This window comes from Arachis ipaensis, chromosome B03 (genome assembly GCF_000816755.2).
Source record: "Arachis ipaensis cultivar K30076 chromosome B03, Araip1.1, whole genome shotgun sequence".
NCBI lineage: Eukaryota > Viridiplantae > Streptophyta > Magnoliopsida > Fabales > Fabaceae > Arachis > Arachis ipaensis.
In genome coordinates, this window is record NC_029787.2 from 7,578,542 (window position 1) to 7,604,530 (window position 25,989).

A 25,989-nucleotide genomic window follows, 5' to 3' on the forward strand; every position below is an offset into this window, starting at 1 on the left:
TAACCATGAAATATCCGTTGGAGCTATTGTTAACCTATTACCATTGTAGTAATAATAAAATCTGGCTACCATTAGCACCAATGATCTCATAAAATTCATTTATGTAAGATCATTACTAAGCAATTGAATAAGGAGAAGAAAAAATAGTTGAGGCTACTTCGTGAATAAAAGGGATTGCCTTAAAACAACTTAATTGCCATTAATAATAAGGGGTTGCCAGATAACCTAGAAGAGGCTTCAATTTGAGGGGTGATTTAGTCATTTTATGGACAGATGAGTTGGGGTATCATATATCAATTATCAGCAAAAATGTGATGCTTTAAATATAAGAAACAAGCCAGTAGCCAATGGAAACTTCCCATGTTACAAATACTAATAATTCCAAATCAGAAAAATTATGATCATGCAAGAAGGGTCCATAAACAGTTCCCTTGTGAGAGTCAGCATGAAACATTTATGTCAGCCTTATTCAAATTTCATTATCCATCAAACAACAACTAAGTAAAACAAACAACAAAGCTCACTGCAAATAAAGCAAATAAACAAAGAGAACAGAATCTCTCTTCCTCTTTTTCCTTTCCAATGTGAAATTCCTCAGAGAGAAACCAAAAGCACAAGAAGGTTTATTTTCTTCTTGTGCTTGAAATCCACAAAGTAAAGGAAAGGAAAACTGGTTTTTAATCCAAAATCCCAGTTTGAGTTTGAATATGGTTCAAAGAAGGGTTCTCAGTAAGCTTGGTATTCAAGCTGATCATGTCATATCTGAGAAGAGCTTATCTTCTCCTCAACACCAAGATGGTAAGAGCAGAAAGAGTGACATCAATAAGAAAAGCAAAAACACAAGGTCAATTAAGCTTTTGGATTTTGAGGCTCCAACTCCAAGGAGGAGCTTATATCAACCAGGGAACCAACGGCCTCTTCGTGCTCCAACTGCAGCATCATCATCACTGCAAAAGCATAATAAGCCTTTGGTGAGAATAGATGGCTCTCCCAATTACATGAAGCCCACAAGCAGTTCTGTTGCAAGAAAGGAGAGTTTCCCGGTGAGTCTTCAAAACACTCCAACTGAAAAGAATTTGCCACAAAAATGTTCAAGAGCTAGCTCCATTTCTTGTATAAAACAAGAAAAGCCTTTGACTCGATCATCTAATTTGAATTTGGCAAGATCATTGACAAAGACTACTACTTTCAAATCCACCGCAGCGATTTTGCATGCAGATATGAATCCACCAGTGAGAGCTACTTGTTCTTCAACTTTGAAAGACTCTAGGTTCCCTGCATACCTCATGCTGAATCATGGGGCAAATAATGAATATGAGGGAACTTCAGTCACAGAAGTTTGCCCCTACAAATATTGCTCTCTCAATGGTCATTATCACACTCCTTTGTCTTCATTGAAGAGCTTTGTACCAGCAAAGAGGCGTATTCTGAAAACCCAGAAGAGTATGAAGCTGGAAAGTCTGAGCCCTCAAAGATTGAAGATGCAGTGTCAGACAGACAGCAGTGATATTGAGCAGAATGTCCTGGATGGAAAACATGCACATAATGAAGCTGATAAACGTAACCCAATAACGACTCCCTTGGCACAAAAAAGCGCGATGGATTTCTTTACTGAAATATCTGTTAAAATAAAGGAAGGAGCTGGTGACAGAGAAAACATTTACTCTGCGGAAGACCTTGAAGATCAAGATGACATGAAGTCTGTGACTGAAGAAGATGGCATCAAGTGTGTTATTCAAACTATAAATCATGATCTTCCCAAGTGTGAGATCAATCTTGAAGATGATTTCAAAGACTGGTTTACTGCTGCTGCAATTGAAGCAGATAACAAAGGGAGCTCTCCCCAAGAAACAAATGCCGTAGACGCAGATGAAAACCACTCAACTATCTGGTTTGGTGAAGAAATATATATGGGAAGCTATACCAAAGAAGTTAGCTATGATGGTGAACACATGCATAACATTGAAGTTGATGGTTGTCATTCCCAGGATACTGATAATGTTGAATTGGATGGTTCTAGTTCCCAGGATACCGATATACAGTGGAAGGAGGAGGAGCAGTTTTTTTCATTCGGCCATGGAGAAAACATTGATTCTTCTATCTTCACAAAGGAGGAAAGTGACTCAAACTTTGAGTCCTTATCAGAGCGCTCACGTGATGATTCTGTGACGTGGTTAGATGAAATACTTGGCAACCATCATACGGATATTCTGGTAGAAGGAACACTCAGAGAAGCCAGTGACGAAAAGAACACCTATTTTGAAGCAAAATCTCATGGCTCTAATTCTGTTTTGGAAGGCACATGTAAAAGCATGGAACTTGAGACTCAAGAAAATGATTACCTGTCCAATGGCATAAGTTATGATCAACTTCCTCCAACAGATGATGAAGCATTTCAGCACCTCACAGATGTAGAAGAAATAGTGAATGAAAACTCCATGAACAAAAATTTAAAGGCTGAGGATAGCTTTGAAGATAGCAACATAAAGCTAGAGAATAATGTTGAAGGAATTAGCGAAGACAACCAAATTCACCCATTTGAGGTGCCAGAAGAAATCAATATTGTTGTTCAGGACCATGAACTACTGGAGGAAGATCAAGGTAACACTAGTAAGTTCCAGTGCACAAGCTGTATAGGTGGTGAAGATCTTAACACGAGCAAGGAAACAAAGCACAAGAGAATAGAGAAAGATGATGAGCAGCTGAGAAAGATTAAACCGCGAAAACCAAATTTCCTCACCTTGGTTCCTGAACCAGAGCCAGAAAAGGTTAATCTGAAGCATCAAATTATGGATGACAGAAAAGATGCTGAGGAATGGATGCTTGATTTTGCACTCAGACAAGCTGTCACACAACTTGCTCCAGCTAGGAAGAGGAAAGTGGCTTTGCTTGTTGAAGCTTATGAAAAAGTAATGTCACTACCTAAATGTGAAAGCCACAATTCACCGTTTGCTCATGCAAGACCTATTCAAGCTTGTAGCTGATGTATGTTGCTGAGGTAAACCAAATAGGCCTTTTTTTATTTGGTATCATCTTTCAACAACACATGATTTCACAATTTAAAACCTTATTCGCCAACTACAAGCTAATAATTACATTGGGTATGCTTTTGAAGTTAAACAACTTGAAGTTCGATCTTGCATTCTTAAGCAGAGGAGTAAGACAACCAGGAAAAGAAATGATCAGGAGTGATCTGCAGCATTATTATTACGGTGAAGAACTCGGTTCTGAAGCTTGGAGACAATTCAAATTGCCAGGTTGCGAGAATGAGGCATGGCTCTTACATGGAGAGTGAAACAAAAATACTGGAATTTGTAGTTTCTACTAAGCTGCATGGAATTGGTTCACAAAAATTGTTCAATGTTGTTGAGTGTTTGCTTTTCCAAGCTGTGTTCGAAGCACTATTTATTTTTGTTTTTATGTTATCCCATAAATAATGGGCACTTATGCTCCTGAATCCTGAACTGTTGATTTCACAATGTATGTATCATTAAGAAGTATAACTAATTTATATGCTTTATATATTTTATTTTTATTTTATCTTTATCATCATCAAATACAAATTGGATTAGCTAATGGTCGTGTGTAACAAATGAATACAAGAAAAGGATCAAGTCTTTTGAGGCCTTGTAGCCAATAAAGAAACCATCATGAGTGCAATAAATTATAGCAGCACCTAGGTTTCGATAGTACCTGATTAATTAATTGATCTGAATAGGCTTACTATCAATATAAAATAAAAAAAAAGAAGAGAGAACAAGGAGGAGTCATATATGACTTCATGTAAGCATCATGATTGAATTCACTGGTTTGGGAACTAAATTGCCTGTATTTATTTTATGCGAAACATATAATAAATTTTACAATCATGCACATGGAAGATATCAAAATAACCTCATATCATCTAAGCTAAACAGCTTTAAACACCAGGTAGAACACCTATTTTGGCTCAGGTAAATGAATGTCCATGGTAGGTGTATCATGAATCAGAGATTCAAGTTGTTGGTGATAATTTCTCAAATGAGAAACATGTGAAGTTTGCCAGGGGCTAACCTTCACATCTTTGCTCTGTTCTAAAGCTTCTTTTGCTTTGATGTCTTCATGAAAGAATCTAAGGGCATCTGCTGTTGACACAGAATGCACAGATTCATGCATCCCATGGAGTTCATTACGTTTTTCTAGCTTTTCAACCAGCTTCTCTTCTAACTCATCTGGAAGATGCGCAAATGCACTTTACAGTGTCCAAATAAGCAAAAGAAATATTTTAAAAAATAAATTAATGGGGAAGAAACATTATTGAACTCAATTTTACACAATATAAATCATCTCATTCTGAAAGAACAGAACGCATACCTCGTAACACCTCTTACAGCACCCCAGCTATAACCAGCAAGGACTGATTGTTTAAAACCAATATTGAACCCCTCCTGAGATGAAGCTTCCTTTCCTGCTATAAGACCTTCCCGATACCCGATCTATTAAAAATAAGCCAGAGAATGAAAAAGGGCAGCTGATCATTTCATAGAGTTAAGAAAATAGGAACAAAATAAGCAGAGTTTACTCAAGTTGTCAAAATACCGTGTGGAATTCATCATGCCTCCTTTGCCACTCTCTGTCCAAATCTAATGATTTATCCAACTTGTCATCAGAATCACCCCAAAAATCATCATCATCACATTCTAAAAGCATAATAGATAATTAGTACAAAGCACCAGCACCATGAGTTTATGCACAAACAAAATAACTTCTATGCCATAGAAAACAGATAAACCAACATCAATAATTTATATGATATCGACACTTCTATTGAAAAAAGCCATTGCCTATCTGACAATATCCTTCACTCATTACCATGATTGAGATGTGGAAGTTAGGATAATACAACGCACTGGCTAAACAAGAAATTCATACGAAATCATAGAATGGCATGAGTCATGGAGTGAAGTCAAGTCTAAACCAAACCATTTTTTGCATTTAGTAATAGAGTTTCCATGTCAACTCATCCACACTAAACCTTACCATGTAACTTATTTTCTTGATCATGAGCACTAGTTGATTTTAGTTCTGATTTTGAAAGTTCTAAGCTTTCAGCATAAAGTTCTTCAGCAAATTTACCCTCCATCTGCAAATAGAGAACAAAAAATAAAAAAGTAAATAAATAATTAGATAAAGTTAACACCAGAATATGATGGTTCTCCATTATATATATCAAATCACCAAACAACCCTTAACATTAGAATTTTTTTTCCAATTCAGTATATAATAAATATTAAGGAAATGAACCACTCCTAAAACTTAATCATGACAGGAACCATCAACTACAACTCAAAACAAAGACCAAAAAATAGTCCTGCTTTAGAACCATAATTTTGATGGCAAAATTTTTTTATTGGGATGTCCAAGGAAGAAAATCAAGCAAACATTATAATGTCACTGCGTCAGAAAATTGAAAAAGAAAAAGCTCTGTATGAGCTTATCAAAAGAAAAAAGAGAAGAGAAATCAAAAGCTCCTTACTTGAAACCCTTGAATGGTTGGAAAATTGAATTGATCAATTAAGCAATAGCAGTAATAATTAGAACAAACTCGATGAACGGGAGCTGCCACAAACAGAGCTGCAGCCACGAGCTGACAAAGTGACGAGGGCGACGCTGATGGCTACACTATTGGGCCAGTTTGGGTTTATCATTTGGGCCAATTTGGGTTTATCTGTTTTATCTGACCAATTGGACAAAGCTCAACCAAAGCCCAGAAGAGAAGCTTCTTACCTTACTCAACGATTTCAAGAAGCTACTTCCTCCTGACCAAAAAAAAGCTACTTCCTCCAATCGTTATCAGAACCGAACCGGTAATCAACCCGGTCATATGACCGGGTCACCGGGTTACTGGTTCAACCGGTGAATCACTGATTTATCCGGTTAATCCGGTCATAATTAAAAAAATATAAAATTATATAAATAAAATTAAAATAATGTCTTAAAACTTAAAATGCAAGTCTTTACAAACATTAATAATCTAATATCAAGTCTTAAACATAACTAATAATCTAAAAATAGATAATAAACTAATCTCTAGTACAAAATATGTTCTCAATTTAAATCAACAAGAACAAGTAAAAGATAACACAATCATTGATGCTGGCGTTTCTGATGGGGTTTGAGATGAAGACATTTTTTAAATTCTAGCAAAAGAAACCAAAAATATTTTCAGCAATAAAAGATTTACTTAAGTCAGTTTTTAAGTAACACAGCAACCACCACCATTCCACCAAAGTACAAACAGCAATTCAAAACAAGCACCAGCAACAAACAACAGCAGCTCTAAAAAACACAGCAACTCTAAAACACAGCAACCAGCAACAAACAACAACACTAAAAAACTAAATGCAACATCAGCAGCCACCAGATTCAAGTTCAACAATAATTCTAACTAAAGTAATAACCACCAGATTCAATAACAACTCTAAAAAATCAAATACAATAGTAATAACCACCAGATTCAATAACAATACTAACTAAAATATGCTCAGCTTCAACAACTCTAAAATTCAATTACAAATTTACAACAGTCAACAGCAACACCAGGTTCAGTATTCAACAATTCCAGTGAAAGACCAGGGTCAAAAACTTGAAGGGAGCTCACCTGGATAACTGGTTCCTAGACCGCGACCAAGAAGACGACCACCACCACCCGACTAACCCGAGGGAGCAGATTCAGAGCCAGAGATGCTGCTTGATTTCTGTCTTCTGTGAGCTTTCTGCCACCGACGAAGTGAACACAGGGCAGGAGCACGGGACCGCGACGACGACGAGGTGAGAGACTGATAGAGCGACGGGGTGAGGGCGTGAGGCCGTGACCGAGAGAGACCGATAGTGACAAGGTGAGTGGAGAGGCGACGAAGTGACGAGATGAGGGGAGAGACGATGGAGAGACGAAGTGAGGGCGAGGGTGAGCGACTGCCGAGTGCCGACGACGAAGGAGCAGAGAGACGAGGCTGGGGGTTCCACACTTCCCCTGGAATCAGACTGATTTCTCAATTCTCAGATTTGGCGCTATGGGGATTGGGGAGGGGGGAATAGCATTAGGGTTTCGTTGAAAGGGGAGAGAAGGGGGGAATCTGAAAGCCAAACGACGCCGTTTCTTTTTTTTTTTTTTTTTTAAAAGCACAATCCAGACCGGGTTGAATTAACCGGCCGAGTCACCGGTTTTAACGAAAACCCGTCGGGTCGAACTGAGTTTCACCGGATTCCATGTATAACCGGTTCGACGAGTAGTTCGATCCAATTAAATAACCGGATGACCGGATTTTCGATCGAACCAACCAGATCGAACCAGGTTTGATAACCATGCATTTTAATTAGTTCGGATACTAGGTTTCAAATTTACATCACCAGAGTGTGTGCCATCTGCCATGTAAGTTGTAAAAAACAAAAGACTATTAAAATATAATATAACCAAAGATACAGAGACTCAAATTCGAAATCTTTTAGATGAGTATAAAAAGATTATGTCATTTAAACTATAATTTATTGACACTTAGAGTTTAATTTGAATGCACATGTAAAACTATCTTGCACTTCCTATGTATGATGAATGCTAGACATGTATTCACTGTTGTGTTGGTTGGGTCAGCTATATTCATAACTATGTATTTTGGGAATTTAGAGACAGTTCCATATACCAAGAGAAGCCACTGGATTTTGTTATCTAAAGCCATGGTGAGGCAACTTGGGGAGGCTGAATTCGAGAAACAGAAGGCGAGTTTCAAGGGAGTGTGAGGATAAGGATGATATCAATGGAAATCATTGATACCTTGCAGAGAGGGTTGAGCAAGGAACAAGTTTGGAGTGATGTTGGTTATGTCACAGGGTTTGAAGGGGATACTGAGGAGACTTTGAAATCGTTGAGTAATTCTAGTGCTGATGGTAAGGCAGAAAGTGGTTGGCACAAGGAAGATGAAATCCTTGATGACAGTTGGGTTCAGCAAAGTAGAAAGAAAGGGCCAGCTACCTCGCATCTCGATGGATTGAATTGGGAGGTGCTTGTTGTCAATGATTCGGTTGTCAATGCCATTTTGCTACCTGGTGGTAAGATTGTTGTATACAACGGATTGTTAGAGCATTTTAAAAGTGACGCTGAGATTGCCACTATAATTGGACATGAGGTATAATTGTGCTTTGTTTTTTCAGTTTAGGGTTTAGGGTTTATTAATTCGTCTGAAAGATCTCTGTGCTGATTTGTCTGTGTTTTCTTCTTAATTAGGTTGGGCATGCTGTGGCCAGACACATCGCTGAAGGTTTGACGAAGAATAGCTTCTTTTTTCTTGAGGCTACCATTCTATCGTAATTTTCATGTGAGTTTTATCAAGTTAAGCATAGTTAATCGAATTTTTAACGATAATAAAAAGATATATAAAAAAAAAGGTCATGCAAAGCAGCAATGAAAACCGGGAAAGTTACAAGAAACAAACCAGTAAGCAACTACCATTCAAAGGAGGAGATTGGGCATACTATACGGAACACTGAATACCTTACCTCACTCCAAAGTTATCTATCGCTATCACCATTTCACTTTCAGTTTTTACTTTTTAGTGGGACAGAGATTCTTATCAGGTGCGACGCATCCCCACAGTAATCTAACATTCTTAACTCTTAACCTTCACGTTACCGTCACAAGCTTCGTATACTTTCTCTTCTCTCTCTTCGCTCTCCTCTTTTTGTTTCTCTCTCCGATATCGTCGGAGGAGGACGGTGGTGCTGACGACGCCTTAATCCGCCAGGTGGTTGGTGACGGCGACGGCGACGGCGACGCGCATTTGTTGGGAGCGGAGCATCACTTCGCCGCCTTCAAGCGGAGATTCGGGAAGGTGTATTCTACGCTGGAGGAGCACGATTACAGGTTCGCGGTGTTCAAGGCTAACATGCACCGCGCGAGAAGACACCAGAGGATGGACCCCTCGGCGGTTCACGGCGTCACGCGGTTCTCTGACATGACGGAATCTGAGTTCAGGAAGAACGTTTTGGGGCTGAGAGGGGTTAGGTTGCCATCTGATGCAAACAAAGCTCCTATTCTGCCAACAGCAGATCTTCCCTCCGATTTTGATTGGAGAGATCATGGAGCTGTTACCCCTGTCAAAAATCAGGTTCCTTCTTTTCTGTTATTATCTTGTTTTGGACATTAAATTGGTTTCATTATATATTTAGATATTGATTTAGTTGTTAGATTGATGGTAAATTGGTAATATATTATGTAACATAGGATTGCTGTGAGAAAAAGTCTATACTTGATACCTTAGCTTGTATTGAAATGTTAATTGTTGTTGTTGTTGTTGTGGGGGTTTAGGGTTCTTGTGGATCGTGTTGGAGTTTCAGCGCAACTGGGGCACTGGAAGGTGCTCATTATCTAGCTACCGGGGAACTTGTTAGTCTCAGTGAACAGCAGCTAGTTGATTGCGATCATGAGGTTTGTGGTTTAAGACGCAATTCTTATCGTTACGTGGATACTAATTGGTTAATTTCTAAAGAGGTTTAACTTTTATGAATATCCACTTAAATGAATGGTTATGGTAGTTTAGGTAACATTTAGATTTAGCATATATTGATGATCACTTACAAAGTCATGAGATATTACAGAATAATATTTAAACGAATTGGATGCTTAGATTAGTAACCGATACCGAGTTTCATATATATTTTTTATCTACAGCAGCTTTTTATTGCATAGCTTGTCTAAACTTGGATATACTCCTCCGTGCAGTGCGACCCAGATCAACCAGGTTCTTGTGACAAAGGGTGCAATGGTGGATTGATGAACAGCGCTTTTGAATACATCCTTAAATCCGGTGGGATCATGAGAGAGGAAGACTATCCTTATAAGGGTAGTGATCGTGGAACCTGCAAATTCAACAAGACAAAGATAGCAGCATCAGTAGCAAACTTCAGTGTAGTTTCACTTGATGAAGACCAGATTGCTGCCAATCTTGTTAAAAATGGCCCTCTTGCAGGTGATTACTACTTTCTACTAGTTACAATTTTCTTGGAACAACTTTTGTTTGACCGTGGCTAACATGTTGCAACTCTATGCTGAAATATGCAGTGGCTATAAATGCTGTATTTATGCAGACATATATTGGAGGGGTTTCATGCCCATACATATGTTCAAAGAGGTTGGATCATGGGGTGTTACTGGTGGGATATGGCTCTGGAGGCTATTCTCTGATTCGGATGAAGGAGAAACCATATTGGATCATCAAGAATTCATGGGGAGAAAATTGGGGAGAAAATGGATACTACAAGATTTGCCGTGGACGGAATATCTGTGGGGTGGACTCCTTGGTTTCAACTGTGGCAGCTGTTCATACCACTGCTCATTAGGATGTTTAACCTTGTCATTTGTCTGTACATAAATCCTGGTCTTAATTTGCTGTTTCTTTGTTTCATCCTTAGGACACGCATCATTGCCCGCATTTTAAAGTGGGGCTAGAAGTGCTATTTAGTATTTACTTTTTAAGATGTGCAATCTGATAAACAGTTTCTGGGAAACTCTTTCATGAACAATTAATTGGATACTTATTTTCCTTTGTAATGACAAATTGCAAATTAACAACGGGGTTTTGTGCTTTACTTTGTGTGTGAATTATAAACAAAATGATCAAAATTGTTTTCTTCAATCAAATTCGGAACATTTTAAAGAGCAATCACTATCTAGTAGTTGCTCCATTTGCTCATTTTAGTTTAACAAATGAACTTATAAACTCGGATCTAAGTCTAACCAAGCGAACATAATACCTTGCGAACCATATATATTTTGTGAATAGATGAGTGATTTGAAAGTGAAGATCTTAGTCATTAACCCTGGCCACTCCCTTTGATTCAATTTTCTAAACACATTATAAAGCCCCTCTCATATTCAATGGTAGATCTATGTTAAAAGTAAAATGCAAATTATACATTTATAATGTTAATGATGATTGTATATTGACTGTACCATTGAGATTACTGCCCCGGGGATGTTTTACTGATTGTAAAGTTTACGAAGCTCGTTCATCACGCCAAGCAAAATGTTAAATACAAGTGCACTTGGGAACCCAACAGAAATAGATTCTTGATTCTAATAAATCATTTTCCACATGCTTCAAATAAGATGTCAACATAAGGCTACTTGTTTTGGGGACAAAAAAATGAAATAGACATCAATATGTCATGATAAAATTATTATTACAGCCACGCCTGCCTAGCTCATCAACGTTGCTCCCCCTAATGGGGACAATTTATTCCCCTCACTCACTGGCATAAATAAGATACGAAAAGGTGTTTGAATAAAAAAAGCTACCAGGATTTCCACCATATACAATGCCGCATTTACCAGTCACTGACTATTGTCACAGCAAATGAAAGAATCAATACAGGTCCAAAGCAATATTACTCCCACGTTCATATATATGATTTTAAAGCATCACTCCTCCTCTTCATCTAGCAATGCAAACGAGAAGGGGTGGAACTTGTATCCATCACCCTCATAGAATTTGTTTTGGAACTCCACCCAATGAAGCCTTAGAGCATGCAAAAAGGCACTCAGGGTTTCCATGACGAGTAATACTCCGACAGTAGCAAATACAAAGACAACGATGCCCACTATCAGGATAATCACATTATTGTACCTGTAACATCAGAGCGCAATTGCCAGTCATTGTTGGCATCAGTATCATCACTCCAAGTCTCCAACCCAAAGTAATCATCTCATTAGACACACCAATAAGAAATAAAAATTCATAAAGTACATACCCCCAAGCCAGAACTAGAACTTTCTCATAGAATACACTTGATAACTCTGAATGGGCAAGACTGGACACAAAGGAGGAAAACATTAGTTAATGCATCACTATAGTTTCATATACGTATATATAAATATATCTAAAGATGCATAAATAGTAAATGCATCATACAAAGTTCCAACCATATAGCTTGTAGAAGTGAGCATTATTAATAGAACAAAAGCCTAAGTTACTAGTCATAAAAACAGCTATATGTTATGCTAGAGCACATTGGGTAGTGTATGATTGTTAAGAGAAATCTTATATCATGGAGACATACCTAAGGGCCCATAGACGAAGGTAAGAAGCTGTGTTAGAGACTGCTCCAAGTACAAACTCTATGGTGTGTATAAGTTGATGCACAAAGACTTCACTGAACTCAAACTCTTCATGACCATGAGAATCATGATTTGACTCCACTTGCAAGCTCTCCTCTGTGGTTTGAAGTGCTGTATATGATTCATCCCCATGCCTCTGAAGTAACAAAACTATTCGAGTCAGAACAAAGGTAAAAGTTCGATATGTAAAAAGAGAAGAGGCCTTATTCAAAAATAAGCATACAGCTTGGTGTTGACTCTTCAAAATAAATGGTTTTGGGAGCAGCATCCAGGGCACAGCAACAAGAGCCAGAAGCAAAAGCGTCATCTGGCAGGAATGGAACAAAGAATATAAGTGTTGTTCATAGACAAAAACAGGGTTTTCAAGAGAACAAGGGTTTGGAAGCTAAACAACCTGCAAATATTTCTGACCAACAAAGAGTTGGTTTTCACCCAAATCATCTGCTGGACTCAGGAACATGTAGATCATTATATGGTATAAATCAGCCTGAGAACCAGTGCACCACTTCACAATAATAAGCAGGGAGAGATAGCCAAATAAAGCATTGAGAAATATCATCTGGGGAATAAATTGGAACCTGAGAGTAAAATGGTGAAATAACAAAATTATATTCACTTTAAATTAATGAGCAAGTTCATGAGATAGAAAGATATTTATTAATCTGATTGCATATGCAAAGAATTGTTGAATACTTTATGGGAATTATATGTTAAAGAATACCATACGACTAGTCGACTACCCAAAACAAATGTTCACGTTCAAATATATATTAACATACCAGACATTTACATTGTTCCGAAAGAATAGGGCATTGCAATAGCTCATAATAATTCCAAGATTCATTTGAGCGACCCCAAGAAGAATTGACATTTTCATTTTCAACGAGTTTAGGAATGGTAATTCACTTCTGGTACCATGCCATACAGGATCCACACCAAATGGGTAAGTGTGGCGCACTTTTACCAGGCCTGATGTGGTAGCATCACTGCATAAAGAATAGGGAAAAGATAAGAACATAAAAGACGGTGAGTAAATTCCTAAAAGAAAAATGCACAATGTTAAACATTGTGCACCAGAGATTTTAATTACCTGCAAGAAAGGTCATGGCATGCATAAGCAGAGGGACCAAAGAGTTCAAATGGGACAGAAAAGAACTCATTATAGATCAAACCAGTGTAGATTGAAAAGAGTGCCATCAACATAATAACATATCGACCTCCAAAAGTCATTTCGGTGATATCATCAAGCTTCTGTTTTTTGACCCAGACATTTCATGTGAGAATACTCATGAACAAATAAATTGAAATCTATTTATACTAATGGAACAAAAACAATGCACATCATCAAGCAAAGTTCATGGAAAATGGTAATGTCTGTCTGAAATGTTCTTAGTGTACATTAAATTTTAATGACTTTCCATCATCTATTAAACTGCAAAAATGAAATTGCTGAAAGTTGCTAATAAAGAAAAACTTTGCAACCAAAAGAACCAGCATTTGAATACACCTCGATTAGAGAGGGTGAGGCCTGCCTCCTCCACTAACAAGAATGTCAGCTCAATTTTTCAAAAAATAACTGGAATGATATTTAGACAAGCTAGATAGCCAAATGTTCATTAATGCCCTAGCAATACTAGCTCTGTACAATATGAACATAGATTACTAACAAGGCCAAAACATGTTTCTGCATTCACGATGGAGAAAATATGTTTAACCATGTATAGTAATGCCCTAGCAATACTAGCCCTGTACAATAAGCTCACCATGCATAGCATAAGACAGGTAATCAGACATTTTACATAACGATGGAGAAAATATGTTTAACTATTCTTTCAGAAAAATATGAATTTTTGTACCATTTTTTCAAAGGAAAAAGTTTCAGGTAAACTAAAAGACTACCTGGCTAGAAAGTTTCTTCTCCCTGATTATGAAATAAAGGGCTGCAAGTAGCAAACATATTCCATGACCCCAATCACCAAACATTACGGCAAAAAGAAATGGAAATGTAACTATAGTATACACAGTGGGATTCGCTTCCTGATACTTAGCAACCCTGCAATAGCACAAAATTCAATGTGCAAAGTACTGAGATATTGCAAAATCCACCAACTCTATTATTGTTTTTAACATTCAATATCAAGTTTGATCAGTTTGTTTTGAAACTATAGAACTTCAAAAATAAAATGTATTGAATTTTAACTTCTGCATTTGAACTGTTTAGATAATATCAACTTTAAACATTCACATTCTAATAATAAATCTAATCTGATCCAGGTGTCACTATGTCTATTAGAGTTAATAGACTGAGGCTTGCTACTCTTGACTATTTCAGTATTCTTCTGATGTATTTAATACAACCTAGTGCGTCAATGCTATAGTTTTCAGGAGAACTGCAGGACAAATACTGATTAGAAGAAGAAGAATATAAGTAACAGAATGAGGCTTGCTACTGAGAAGAAGAAAAAGGAAGTTTAAACTCATTCATGTATCATGACTTGCAACTATAAATGTCATTTTGTTTGTATATTGATACTCTACAGAATATGCATACTACAAACCTATGATGATCATGCAATAAATATGTTTCACTTATTTTTATATACTATCTATCCCTCCACGCTCACAGGGATAACCGAACTAATGGATAATAATGGGAAGCAAAAAATTAGAGTGATGCTCACCCATATGAATCAATGATTCCTTGAAATGAAGACGTAACCTTGTTTGTGCGAAAGTATGTAGGTGGCATCTCCCTAGTTTGCAAAACTTGGAAAATAGTACCAACTTGAGAGTTAGAATCAATTGCTGCCCGCTCTAATGCATCTTGAATCTGAAAAACCACACCAGCATATTCCATAAATCAATTTTAGTAACCCACTAACCCTAAAGAAAGTATTAACTCTGCGTAGACCAAATGAGATCCATGATGGAATCACAATAACAATTTACCTGCTTTGTTGCAAAAATAGGACTCCACCCTTCAGCCACAAGACATTTTTTCGTCACATCAAGGCTCAGCATGTTCAAGGTATGGTAAACAGATTTTTCCTTCCTCACCTTCATGAGTTGAGAAAAATATAATCAACAGAAAGTAATCAGTAACACCAATAGAAGAAAATACTTTTTGAATAATTGGAAGATGAACACTGGCACTCAACCAAATACTTATAAAGAAAGCTTTTCCAGACAGTTATAAAAATTCATTTTTATTATGTTGCATAACACAGAACATGGTTAAGTTCAATATTTAACATACCAAAAGGTTCCATTGCTCAAATTGGGCACCAATAGTCTGTAGCAAACTTCCCCGGTGCAGCGATCCAGCATCTATAGTAGTCTTCAATTCTGAAAGTCTTCCTGAAACCTGCAGGTAGGTTTGTTAAAACTTGTTCAGGCATAGAGCAAAGAAATTACAGCATAGCTAATAAGCTGTACAATCAGATGACTGGCTTCTGTATCATCGAAAAAAACTAGAAAACAGCTGAGCTAGAATAACGTCCATCTGCCGGCAACTGTATGGATTAATTTCATTCTTGACTAGGTTTTTCTCCTCCTTTTTTTAATTTGAATGAATAAGAATAGGGTCAGAGCAATGGACTATGGACACCTGGTTAACTGATCTGCTGACACACAAATTGAAAATTCCAAATAACATGCTTATGTTAAAGTTGTGGTTTATATCACCACCCAATGCAATTACAAGTAAAGCACTCAACATAAGCATGTTTCTGGAAGACACCTTTGCGGGAAAAATTCTCAACTATGTTACAGTAATTACACAGATACATACTTAAATACTGTGACTGATCCTTACAGAAAACATCTTGAACCAATCATTTTCTTGGATATTCAGGGGACACAACAAAGGCTACTGTTCACTACTACAAGAATATATTTTCATGTAATTTAAGCAACCAAAAACCAGCAGCAATCTGATGTCAAGGAATACTGCTAGATAACATCTCCCACTCCACCAATTAGGTAAAGACAGGCCAATCCAACCATTTCATAGCAACCAATTTAAATTCACAAAAGCAAACCTCTTTAATCATTTGAGCTTGTTTTCCAAGTTCCTCAGCAAAAGGGTAACGATCAGCACCAAAGGCATCACATATTTTCAGAATCTTGGCTTTTGCTTTTTCACCAGCATAGAAGACAACAAAAACATTTTTCTCAGTCTGCAGGTCAAAGTAGGTAAGTCACTATAAGATTATATTCCAATGAGCACAAAGCATATTTATGAACGATCCCTCAGCTATGAATAAAAAGGTAACATACACATAGTTTCATGGATTTTATGTAAAGAGAAAAACATAAGCAAGACCTTTTCTCCAGAAACAGGATCTATGACAGGATCCTCAACAACAGACTGCCTCAGAAACACATTGCCTCTAGTAGCACGAAATAAAATTCTCTCAAATGCCTGGGACTTCTCCCTGGGAACAAGGCCAGCTAAAAACCCCAACTTAACTGGCTTCCCTGAATCACCCAGCAATTCCTTTGCACAAAAAAAAAAAAGGAGGAGCAATAACCAATCCATTAGAAAAAGGTTATTGTTGACATTAAATGAGAAAATAAGTTATATAAGAGCAGGTGAGAAATCTACTTGGTCCTGCAACAAAGGTGTTTCCATGGATTCCCCACTCAACTGGTGTGATTCATATTCTCTCTGTTGCTCTATGGCACGGCTCTGAGCTGACTGGAAAAACTCACCAGCCTGAAAAGGGAAATAAATATTTACTGATTGACCTGGGATCAAGATTGATCATCTAAATATAAAGAATACAAGAAAAATGAGAAGCTAATGCATTTTTCATATCTGGAAATAAGCAAATATATGTAACATCAAACAGCCCAGCAATCAGAAAAGTATTAACAATGTTTATTGATCAAAATGAGATTTGAAATCGCTTCAATCAATACATACAAATGCAGACTGTACCACATCAAATTATAATTATTTTGCAGATATTAATATTTTTCTATTTAACCTGCAGAAGCAAAAGCCTTGAAACATTATCAATTGTTTTTCCTTCCATCAAGCATATCCTACATTCATAATACTACACAGCAACTGCTTATATGTTATCTTCAGTAAATCAATTGAACAAAATGTTAAAATACTACACAGCAAATATTTTATTTTGCTCAACTTTAACACGGATCAGCTTTCTCGTTAAATGCTCTCTCTGCCGCAATTTTGATTATAAGCTTTTCAAAAAACAAGAATTAGACAATCCAAACATGTTCGATAGGTAAATCTGAAACTTTCATATATTCTAGTTTAACATTGATTTAAGATACTGATCCAATGCTATACTTTCATTTTCCCAAAAAATTAAGGAACCAAATAATTTACTTCAGTTATTTTCACTAACTATGCATCTTGAAAGAGTATATAATGGTTGTTACAGGCCATTAAAATGCACAAGCAGGCTATATGTATGAGGAAGAAGATAACTAACATAGTTCCTTAGATTATGCAATGTGAATGTAAGACACAAAATAGTCCACTTAAGAAGAAACAAAAAGGCACCTTCTGCAGCACGAGCTTATACTCCACAAGTTCATTGTAAGTGCGTTGCAACTTTTCACCATTTGCATTCATCTCAGTTAACTCGACTTCAATGTCTGTAAGTTTGACCTATTACAAGACATGGCAAGTGTTAACTTATTAAAAAATAAAAAATATAGAAAGGGGAAAACAACTTTGTAAACAAAACATATTCACGTACATCAAGATCATCAATGTTCAGATCAACATGTCCTAAGGAATTTTTTGGAGAAACACCAGCCTTCAACATTTGCTCCTTGAAGAAACGCAACTTACGAGCCATCTCTCCACATCTTTTTATCTTGATAAGCACAAATAGTTATCCCGACAAATCCCAAAACATATAATCAATACTTCGATCCTTTGCTTGATAATCAAAACAATACGATAAAACTTTCAACATAAAGTCACAGCAGTATTTAATGAATGGTTGGCTTGGGTCACGTGATTGCTAATTCATGTCCAAAGGGTTTTGTAGAGAAGCCAAATGGCAATGGAGAGAATGCCAGTTCAATAGGCCATAATTAACGACATCTTTTTAAACAACTATTGGGATTAACAATTTCTCCTTTATTATTTTTTTTCTTTTTTCATCAACATTCACTACAAACAAAGCGTTTTCAAGAAGCAGTGGCTTAAGAAAGCAGCAAACAAACACACCTGAGTCGCATAAGTCCGCTGAAAAGGGCTCTTCTCTGCATTGAGCTGAAAGAAAAGATTCAAAAGAACTCATTATGCTTCAATTTAGAGAAACTTAAAAACACGATTATTTAATTCACTGCTATCTACGATAGCAAATTTTACCCTAACTATTCTGCACAATCCTTTCAACTTGATCACACAGACACACACAAAAACTGTTCAACCTTTATGTAAAAACTATGATCGATACCTACATTCCAGTTGCTAACGAATTCTGAAGTAAAAAATTTTATTCACAAAGACTATGTTCGCCACTTAATTAGCTATAATTAAAGAAGCCTAGCAGGATACTGAAATCCAGTAATCTACCGAGTCTCACGAAAACGACAGAATAAGTTAAAAAGAATCAAGTGAGAGATAAGCGAATTGAGCACGATGAGAGTGAAGCAGAAGTCATTCTCAAACAGGAACTACAGCTTCCTCAGATCAACAAGCACACGCAAATCATCTTTCAAATAACAATCGAAAACGAAGGAAAGTAAAGAAAAACCTAATTATCAAAAGCTAGTAAACGAAACGGCGATCAAAGAGAGAATTGAAGTGAGAAGGGTTTATGAAAGAGAGAGAGAGAGAGAGTACGGACATCTTTGAACTGAAGGAGGCCAAGGTCGCCGAGGTAGGAGACAGTGCGATGAGCGGATTCGATGGGAATGATGAGCTGAACAAGCTGCATCGGCTCCGAGCGGAACAGATCCATCGGAGGGCAACAACCACCGCCACTCGCCACCTCTCCCATTCTTCACCCTGCGACTGCGAAGCTTCAAGAAAAACCGATCTCAGTCACGCAATTATTGTTGTGACCCTCTCAGGACTCAGAGAGAGATTTTCACCTTCTTTCTACCTCTAACCCCTTCTCTCTCTATAATCAGCTAAGCTTCTTCCTACACGTTCCTTTCCTGGTTAAAACTTGTGATTGATTGATTGTGTAATTTTCTCCCCTTTTTTTAAAAAAAAAAAAAATAATATTTGTGTTAAACTGGTACCAACAAAATTGTATAAATAAGTACGTAAAAAAAAGTGTATGCTAATTTCCATATAGGTAGTTGATTTCTAATATTTATATAGCATGATTGTATTTTTTTTTTATATGAAATAGAGTATGTATGTTTTACTATTTTTATAAATCATAGATTTTAAAAATTTTGAACTAAATATAAAGGTTTATTCGAAAATAAACAATTGTAATTGAGTTATATCAAAATTTTTGTTAAAAATCTATCGACCAATATCAATAAATTAGGTATGACTTAATTATAAATGTTCTTGTCACCAAAAAAAATTATAAATGTTCTTAAAAATAAAAAATAAAAGATGAATTTTTAAAGAAAAATTAGGGACCAACATAATAATTTTACCTATAAAAAGAATTAAAAATATAATTTTGAAAGGAGATGGAAATTAACTTTTAAAATTCGCTCATCACATGAAATACATCACAATCCAGAGCCCTGTTCATGGCACATGTCTACCATCTAAACCGCTGAATTTTTAATTAAACTCTCAAGTCTCGTCCATGCAATCAAAACAGATTTTAAGTATTTCGATTTTCGAATATCAGAGGGTCATGTTGTAACATCCACATCCAGACAACAAATTCGTTAAACCTAGCCAAATTAAACAACTGCTAAGGTAAAAAGCAGCTAAATTCATTTTGGTTTGGTTGACACATGAGCCACTAATTAATAGTCAATTGGGCTTTAATAAGAGAAATATTGCTGTTGCGAAACACTAACGATGGGACCAAAAATTTCTGCGGCTGTCACGGACAACGAAACTGCCTAGGCATTCGCAGTGAGACATTATGAAGTACGAGTATCCATTTGCTATCATTGGAACAACCAAACAACAAAACTCCAAGTAGACATTATGAAGTATGCAGGTCCTCTAATTCTACAAAAACACTGAAATAATGATATTCTTAGCACCAGAGCCATTAATTTTAGGTCTGTATCGGACTCACCATTCCACTTACAAGAAACTAATTTTACTCAAGTTATATTAGGCCCAAAAAAAAAACCAGAATGAAATGATTGAAATCCACTAAATACATTTACAGGGTACCAAATAACTAATTAACCGCCTATATAAATAACATCTACCACAGGTGCATGCATGGATAAACATAAAATGAAAAATACTACCAAAAAAAGTGGTTACAATTAATGCAAGATAGTGTGGACTGTGGACAATGTGCTTGTGACGACCAAGGTGAACACGTCAACCAGTAGGCCCCCTTAAATATCAAGAAAGGGACCACCGATACTTCTACCTTCATGATCTTTTAACGCTTTCACCATGCATGGTAACGAATCCTTCACTGGCGAGAGTAGCAACTGCATTCTTTAGCTGCATTATCAAGGATTATTAGACCCTATTAGTTCACTTATCGCTAGAGTCTAGAGATAGAACAAGCATAAACACATTTATTTTCTGAAGGGCAGGGGGGAAGGGCACACTTACATCAGTAAGTTGAACTTCACTGCCAGTGCTCTGTTTTAACTCTTCCAATAGCTGTAGGATATTTGAACTCATAAGAGCGACGTTGCAGAATTGAGACTAATTATATTTATTCTATATACATATGTCCATAGGCTAAGCAAAAGCAAGCATACCTCCAATAATCGCATGGATGGTCCCCCAATTTGCATCTTCTCCATGATTATGTTGCGGGTTGCTTGTACCATAGCTTCTCGTCTCATCCTTTCACTTGCCGAAACTCCAGTAGTAATAAGATCCATGTCGATAGTTCCTGGAAGGATAAAAGGCATGGCTAGTAAACACATTTGATCTTATTTTATTCTGGGTGGAATTTAGAAGAATCAGGCTTGTCAACGAAGCACAAAATACCAGTAGCGTGATCCGTTGCAGACTGCTGCATTGCAACTTCAAGAAGCCGAAATGCCTCCATTACATCACGCTTTTCAACCTGTATGCATTAGATTATTTAATTATTCGGTATAATTATTCCACCACATCATGAAGAAAGAAAGAAAATAAGAAACAGCAAGGTTAACTAACCCATTCTGCGAAGCGAATCCGGGCCAATGCTTCACTAAGGCGTATCAGACTCTCAAGCTGTCTTGGCGTTGCTGTTATCACCTGTTTAATTGATTGAGAAAACACCATACACAACAGAGAAACATGTAAAGAAATCAGCATCATTCCCTTGACTCTGCAATTGCAGCATACGTGGTGATTGGGAAATTTGCAGGGTATGAACAGTAAATATCAAATTACAGCAAATAAATAAATAGGCTAATTCTATGGTGCCTATCATTTGGTACTTAAATTTTGCCTAACTTGTCTTTTATAGCAAATTTTAAATATTTAAAAATTTTATTCATTTTTATACTTTTAAAATAAATATTAACTATTTTACTTTTGGCAATGGGTCACCAAAATTTTAGGCACAGCATACACCTAAATAAATATACTGAGAATGGAATCATATGAAAGAAGTGTGGGATTTCACCTTTTTGCTACTTCCAGGAAAGTTTCCTCTTCTTCTTATATCCACATAACCTCTAGTCAATTCTTCGGCAACTTCATCAGACAGCTGGGGGTGTATGTGCTTTCGGGCATAGCTCACATAATCAGTCAAGGTAGATATGTCCATCACATCTTGCTCCATGCTCTGTAAGAACAGAGACAGAACATTACAATTAAATAAAATCTCAGAAGTTTGGATCTTAGCCTTGAGCAAGATGATTGCAGGAATCTACTAGACCTCGGGATTCTCGAAGTGTAAGGAAACAATATGTTTGGCAAGTCGCCGGTCAGTCTGTTCATCAGCCTTGTCAAGAATTAAGTAAATTAAATCGAACCTGAAAAAATACATACCAACTCAATATAGCAACCACTCACACTGAATTGGCAGCAACTTATAAACAATTCAATAACATGATTGTTACACCTTTTGTCTTATTTTACATCATCACAAAGAATAGAAGCAACGCTAGAGTACTACACGGCTAATACTGTTAAGTTCCGCAGGTATCAAGAATTGCATAAACATGCTGCCAGGCCCATAATCTAGTTTACACGGCATGTGTAAAATCTAACCTGGACAAAAGAGTGGGAGGCAGGTGTATGTTGTCAATGACAGACAAGCGAGGATTATATCGTGACCCACTTGGATTTGCACAAGCCAACACGGAAGTCCTAGCATTGAGAGAAGCAATAATACCAGCCTTCGCTATAGAAACAGTTTGCTGTTCCATCACCTGGAGAGAAACAGATGTAATCGTCGTTTATAATTACAAGTACAGAGATGATGGTCTAGCAGGAACAGTGATACTATTTGCTCTCTTGCCGTACAGTGGAAAGAACAGAGTCATCACTAATACATAGTTAGCAAATGTATAGACAGAATGTAATCAACCTCATGTAACATGCTCCTTGCATTGTCAGACATTTTGTCAAATTCATCTATACAGCAAATACCTCGGTCACTCAAAACTAGGGCACCACTTTCAAGAACCTGAAGAATAAACAGAAATTACGTTCCAGTAATTTTAATGTACTTAAAATAGAAAAGATGATGCATTCATGACCCTTACAGTTTCCCCTGTTTCAGGGTCCTTGGTCACGTAAGCAGTCAATCCAACTGCAGAACTCCCCCTTCCACTAGTGTAAATGCCACGAGGAGATAGTTTGTGAATGTATTGAAGAAGCTGAGACTTGCTAGTACCAGGATCACCAACAAGAAGAATATTGATATCACCACGGAAGCTAGCACCAGATGCCAACTTCAAAGCATTGCCACCAAAAAGCTGTAACGAAATATAGAGTTATAGACTAGTATCCCCCCAAAAAACCAAACAATCAATATAATTTATTGCTAGAAAGATATCTAACCTGACAAAGAAGACCTTTTTTCACATCGTCTAGTTCCCAGATATTTGGTGCCAATGATTTTGTCAATCTTTCATATATATCTGGCTGTTTTGAGAGCTCTTTCAGTTGACCCACCTGTGACTCCAACAAGCATGCATATTAGCAATTAGACAAAGTAATCAGTCCATGGTTTCTGTACTAAATAGGTTAAAACTGTACCCTTTCTTCATCAAAGTGAACCTCTTCTGGATTTCTGCCCTCGCTATTGTCAATGTCCATAGCATCGTCTACCAGCATCCTTGACTTATCAGTCTTCTTTATGTGAAGACAATCAATATACGTCTACAACATTAAGGGAGCATAGCAAAAGTATGAATTAGAACAGACCAAAATATAAGGGTAGAGCACCAAGGAGAGTTAAGAAATGAGAGTGTAATGCATACCTTGAACAATGATTTCACAGTTCGCTGAGTTGATCCAATTCTGACACTCATAGCTCTATATATACCAGTCACCTAATGAATAAGAAAACATCTTATGATTAAACAACATATCAACACTTTACTTGTCAAGTATATTATACCATGGTCTCACCTCAACTCTATCTCCAGGCTTTCCAGCATCTACCAGCTTGTCATGCATTAGCAAGCTGACTGTGTGAGGAGTTCCACCTTCAGGTATCTCATCAGGTGTCTCCTGGAGCCTCACAATTTGCTTATCAGTAAACCTGATTTTAGAACAAGTAACTGTTAATTGCAGTTTCATGATTACAGGGATCTATAATTTAAGTTCACAATTGGCATGCAGAAGAGCTAGACAATCCTCTTTATAAGAATAGCTTCAGAGGCTCCATAAGCTAAAGGCTCAGAAATATGGGACAAACTTTAGCTCACTGGAGAACAACAACCAATTCAGAAGTTTAACTCATGAGGTTGTGACCAGTTATTTGACTACCTTTTACTTTGCCAAAATTTTCAGTTCTACCACTGATACTGTACTAAAGAAGATACCAAAAGGAACTGAGCAGTTTTCAAACATAAGATATCAATAAAATAAAAAAGATATAATGAAAGAGAGAAAGGTTGCTACACATTCGAGAAGATTTACCCCAATAGTCCAATCCCAAATAACCAACTTACGGTCACTTCCTTTCAAAAGTAAGGAGTAGGTTGCATTACCTGCATCGGTTGTGAAGCAGTGTCATGGAGTTCCTGGATTGACACTCTTCTCTCAAGCATATAGTTGGCTCGGTTATACGTCCTAAAAATCCCAACAGTCAACAAAACAGTACAATTGCAAAATCGACACTGGTGACTCCCCAACAGGTATTAAGCATAAAACTTCTCATGGAACTTACCTCTCTCTACAGCAACAGGGTCGGTGCAGTTCCCACACACAAGACACCTAAATATAGCTTCCCTAATTTCCGGTATGATTGAGCTACACCGTATAATCATACCCTTTATTGACACCATCCTCTCAATATCTAGAAAGGGGGGGGGGGACAAAGAACATATATCAGTAAAATTCCTTAATCTGACACGGATTTTTCAGTAGCAATGAGCAAAGACATTCAAAACTCACCAGTAGGATTCAAATTCCTCATTGTAGTGGAGGATTTGAGATTGAAAATCCGAGTCTGAATGTGCTTCTCGAACATAGGCTTAATCCTGCTAACCATATTCATAAGAACCAAGTCAAAGATCGCAAGAACCTCGAGAGGGTACCTAACCATCTTGGTGTACAAATCAGGGTCATGTTCGAACACATCATGCGCATCAACATCAAGGGAATCTCCCTCCACTTCAATCACCTGTATATCAGAAATGAGGAATCGAAGAACAGCAGTTAATAATAGTAACTAACTTACTAACCGGATAAATAACCGTTAAGTACTGAATTAACAATTCTAAGTTTTCTAACAAATAAATTTGGTAGTTGTAACAAACCTGTTTGATGAGCTTCTCGTACTTCCCATCGGTATGCAAGTGCTGCAACATGTCATCATCATTCTGTGACGAAGAAGCTTCTCGAAAGTCCCTCAGGAATCTCTGAATCGCGTCGTTAACGTCCTCAACGCTGATGTTCGTGCCCCAAACGAAGGTAGGCCTGGCGTCATCCATGTCGAAGCCATCACCGCCTTCAGAAGACGCCGGTATGTCATCGGTGGAGGTCGGAGTAACCGGAGGACGGCCGGCGCCTCCGGATCTCTATCACCGGGGGAGGAGAAGGTGTTGCCGATTGGGCTTGAAGGGGAATCGTCGGGGGATGAAGGACCTAAAACCAAAAAGGTTTAAATTAAAAAATGGAAATTAAAAACAAAAAAAGATTACGAAATGGAAAGAAGAAGAAGGAAAGAGATGCGTACCGTTGTTGATGGGAGAAGAATCGGAGGCCATGGCTTTTGTGGGAAACTTGTGAAATGCGAACACAAAAGAAAGTGAGTGAGTGAGTGAGGGAGTGTGGGTGGAGTTGATTTGTGACTTGGTTAGGGGTTGAGAGTTGCTAGATTTGGCGGGTGAATGAGTAACGTTTTCCCGCCAGATATTTGTGGGCTTTATTGGGCCTGTTCAATTCTATCTTTGTTTCGATTTGGGCTTTTTGGATATGCTGATAAAGTGATGGAGGTCATAGGACGGCCCATTTAAATAAGAAATATTCTATACCAAAAAACAAAAGAGAAATTGTTATAGACCAAAAAGTGTAGTATAGGAAATGGTACGTTGGTATCCTGTGGGCCCCTAAATGA

General features: G+C 37.3%; 5 protein-coding genes and 1 pseudogene across 5 annotated transcripts; 3 read left to right on the forward strand and 3 right to left on the reverse strand.

The window, feature by feature from the left end:
• Nucleotides 511-3,411, forward strand: LOC107628857. The gene is made up of 2 exons (XM_016331473.2): nucleotides 511-2,998; nucleotides 3,116-3,411. Exon 1 carries the CDS (start codon nucleotides 708-710, stop codon nucleotides 2,982-2,984), a length of 2,277 nt encoding a protein of 758 aa, XP_016186959.1. The 5' UTR covers nucleotides 511-707; the 3' UTR covers nucleotides 2,985-2,998; nucleotides 3,116-3,411.
• LOC107628855 lies at nucleotides 3,810-7,060 on the reverse strand. Its single transcript, XM_016331470.2, has 5 exons — nucleotides 6,641-7,060; nucleotides 5,020-5,122; nucleotides 4,579-4,679; nucleotides 4,354-4,475; nucleotides 3,810-4,231 (listed from the first exon to the last, which is right to left on the reverse strand). The coding sequence occupies exons 2-5, from the start codon at nucleotides 5,120-5,122 to the stop codon at nucleotides 3,940-3,942; spliced, it is 618 nt and encodes a 205-aa protein (XP_016186956.1). The 5' UTR covers nucleotides 6,641-7,060; the 3' UTR covers nucleotides 3,810-3,939.
• On the forward strand, nucleotides 7,588-8,344 carry LOC107628856 (annotated as a pseudogene).
• LOC107628854 (cysteine protease RD19A) lies at nucleotides 8,684-10,600 on the forward strand (the record flags this gene model as incomplete). The annotated part of the gene is given in 4 exon segments (XM_016331469.2): nucleotides 8,684-9,140; nucleotides 9,341-9,460; nucleotides 9,755-10,001; nucleotides 10,094-10,600. Coding segments are annotated over 4 exon segments (1,102 nt in total), but the record flags the coding sequence as incomplete, so codon positions are not given.
• Nucleotides 11,077-19,322, reverse strand: LOC107628853 (V-type proton ATPase subunit a3). The gene is made up of 18 exons (XM_016331468.2): nucleotides 18,988-19,322; nucleotides 18,363-18,407; nucleotides 17,884-18,003; nucleotides 17,685-17,792; nucleotides 16,755-16,865; nucleotides 16,473-16,646; nucleotides 16,189-16,326; nucleotides 15,405-15,512; nucleotides 15,098-15,205; nucleotides 14,830-14,978; nucleotides 14,048-14,201; nucleotides 13,239-13,399; nucleotides 12,928-13,134; nucleotides 12,543-12,726; nucleotides 12,372-12,455; nucleotides 12,091-12,284; nucleotides 11,782-11,841; nucleotides 11,077-11,657 (listed from the first exon to the last, which is right to left on the reverse strand). The coding sequence occupies exons 1-18, from the start codon at nucleotides 19,138-19,140 to the stop codon at nucleotides 11,453-11,455; spliced, it is 2,463 nt and encodes an 820-aa protein (XP_016186954.1). The 5' UTR covers nucleotides 19,141-19,322; the 3' UTR covers nucleotides 11,077-11,452.
• On the reverse strand, nucleotides 20,293-25,691 carry LOC107632280 (DNA replication licensing factor MCM4). The gene is given in 20 exon segments (XM_021117980.1): nucleotides 20,293-20,750; nucleotides 20,865-20,915; nucleotides 21,017-21,153; nucleotides 21,252-21,330; nucleotides 21,423-21,503; nucleotides 21,877-22,038; nucleotides 22,132-22,228; nucleotides 22,467-22,627; nucleotides 22,786-22,884; nucleotides 22,964-23,176; nucleotides 23,262-23,375; nucleotides 23,460-23,582; nucleotides 23,684-23,755; nucleotides 23,835-23,967; nucleotides 24,419-24,500; nucleotides 24,598-24,726; nucleotides 24,825-25,053; nucleotides 25,190-25,443; nucleotides 25,446-25,517; nucleotides 25,609-25,691. Coding segments are annotated over 20 exon segments (2,394 nt in total). The 5' UTR covers nucleotides 25,640-25,691; the 3' UTR covers nucleotides 20,293-20,675.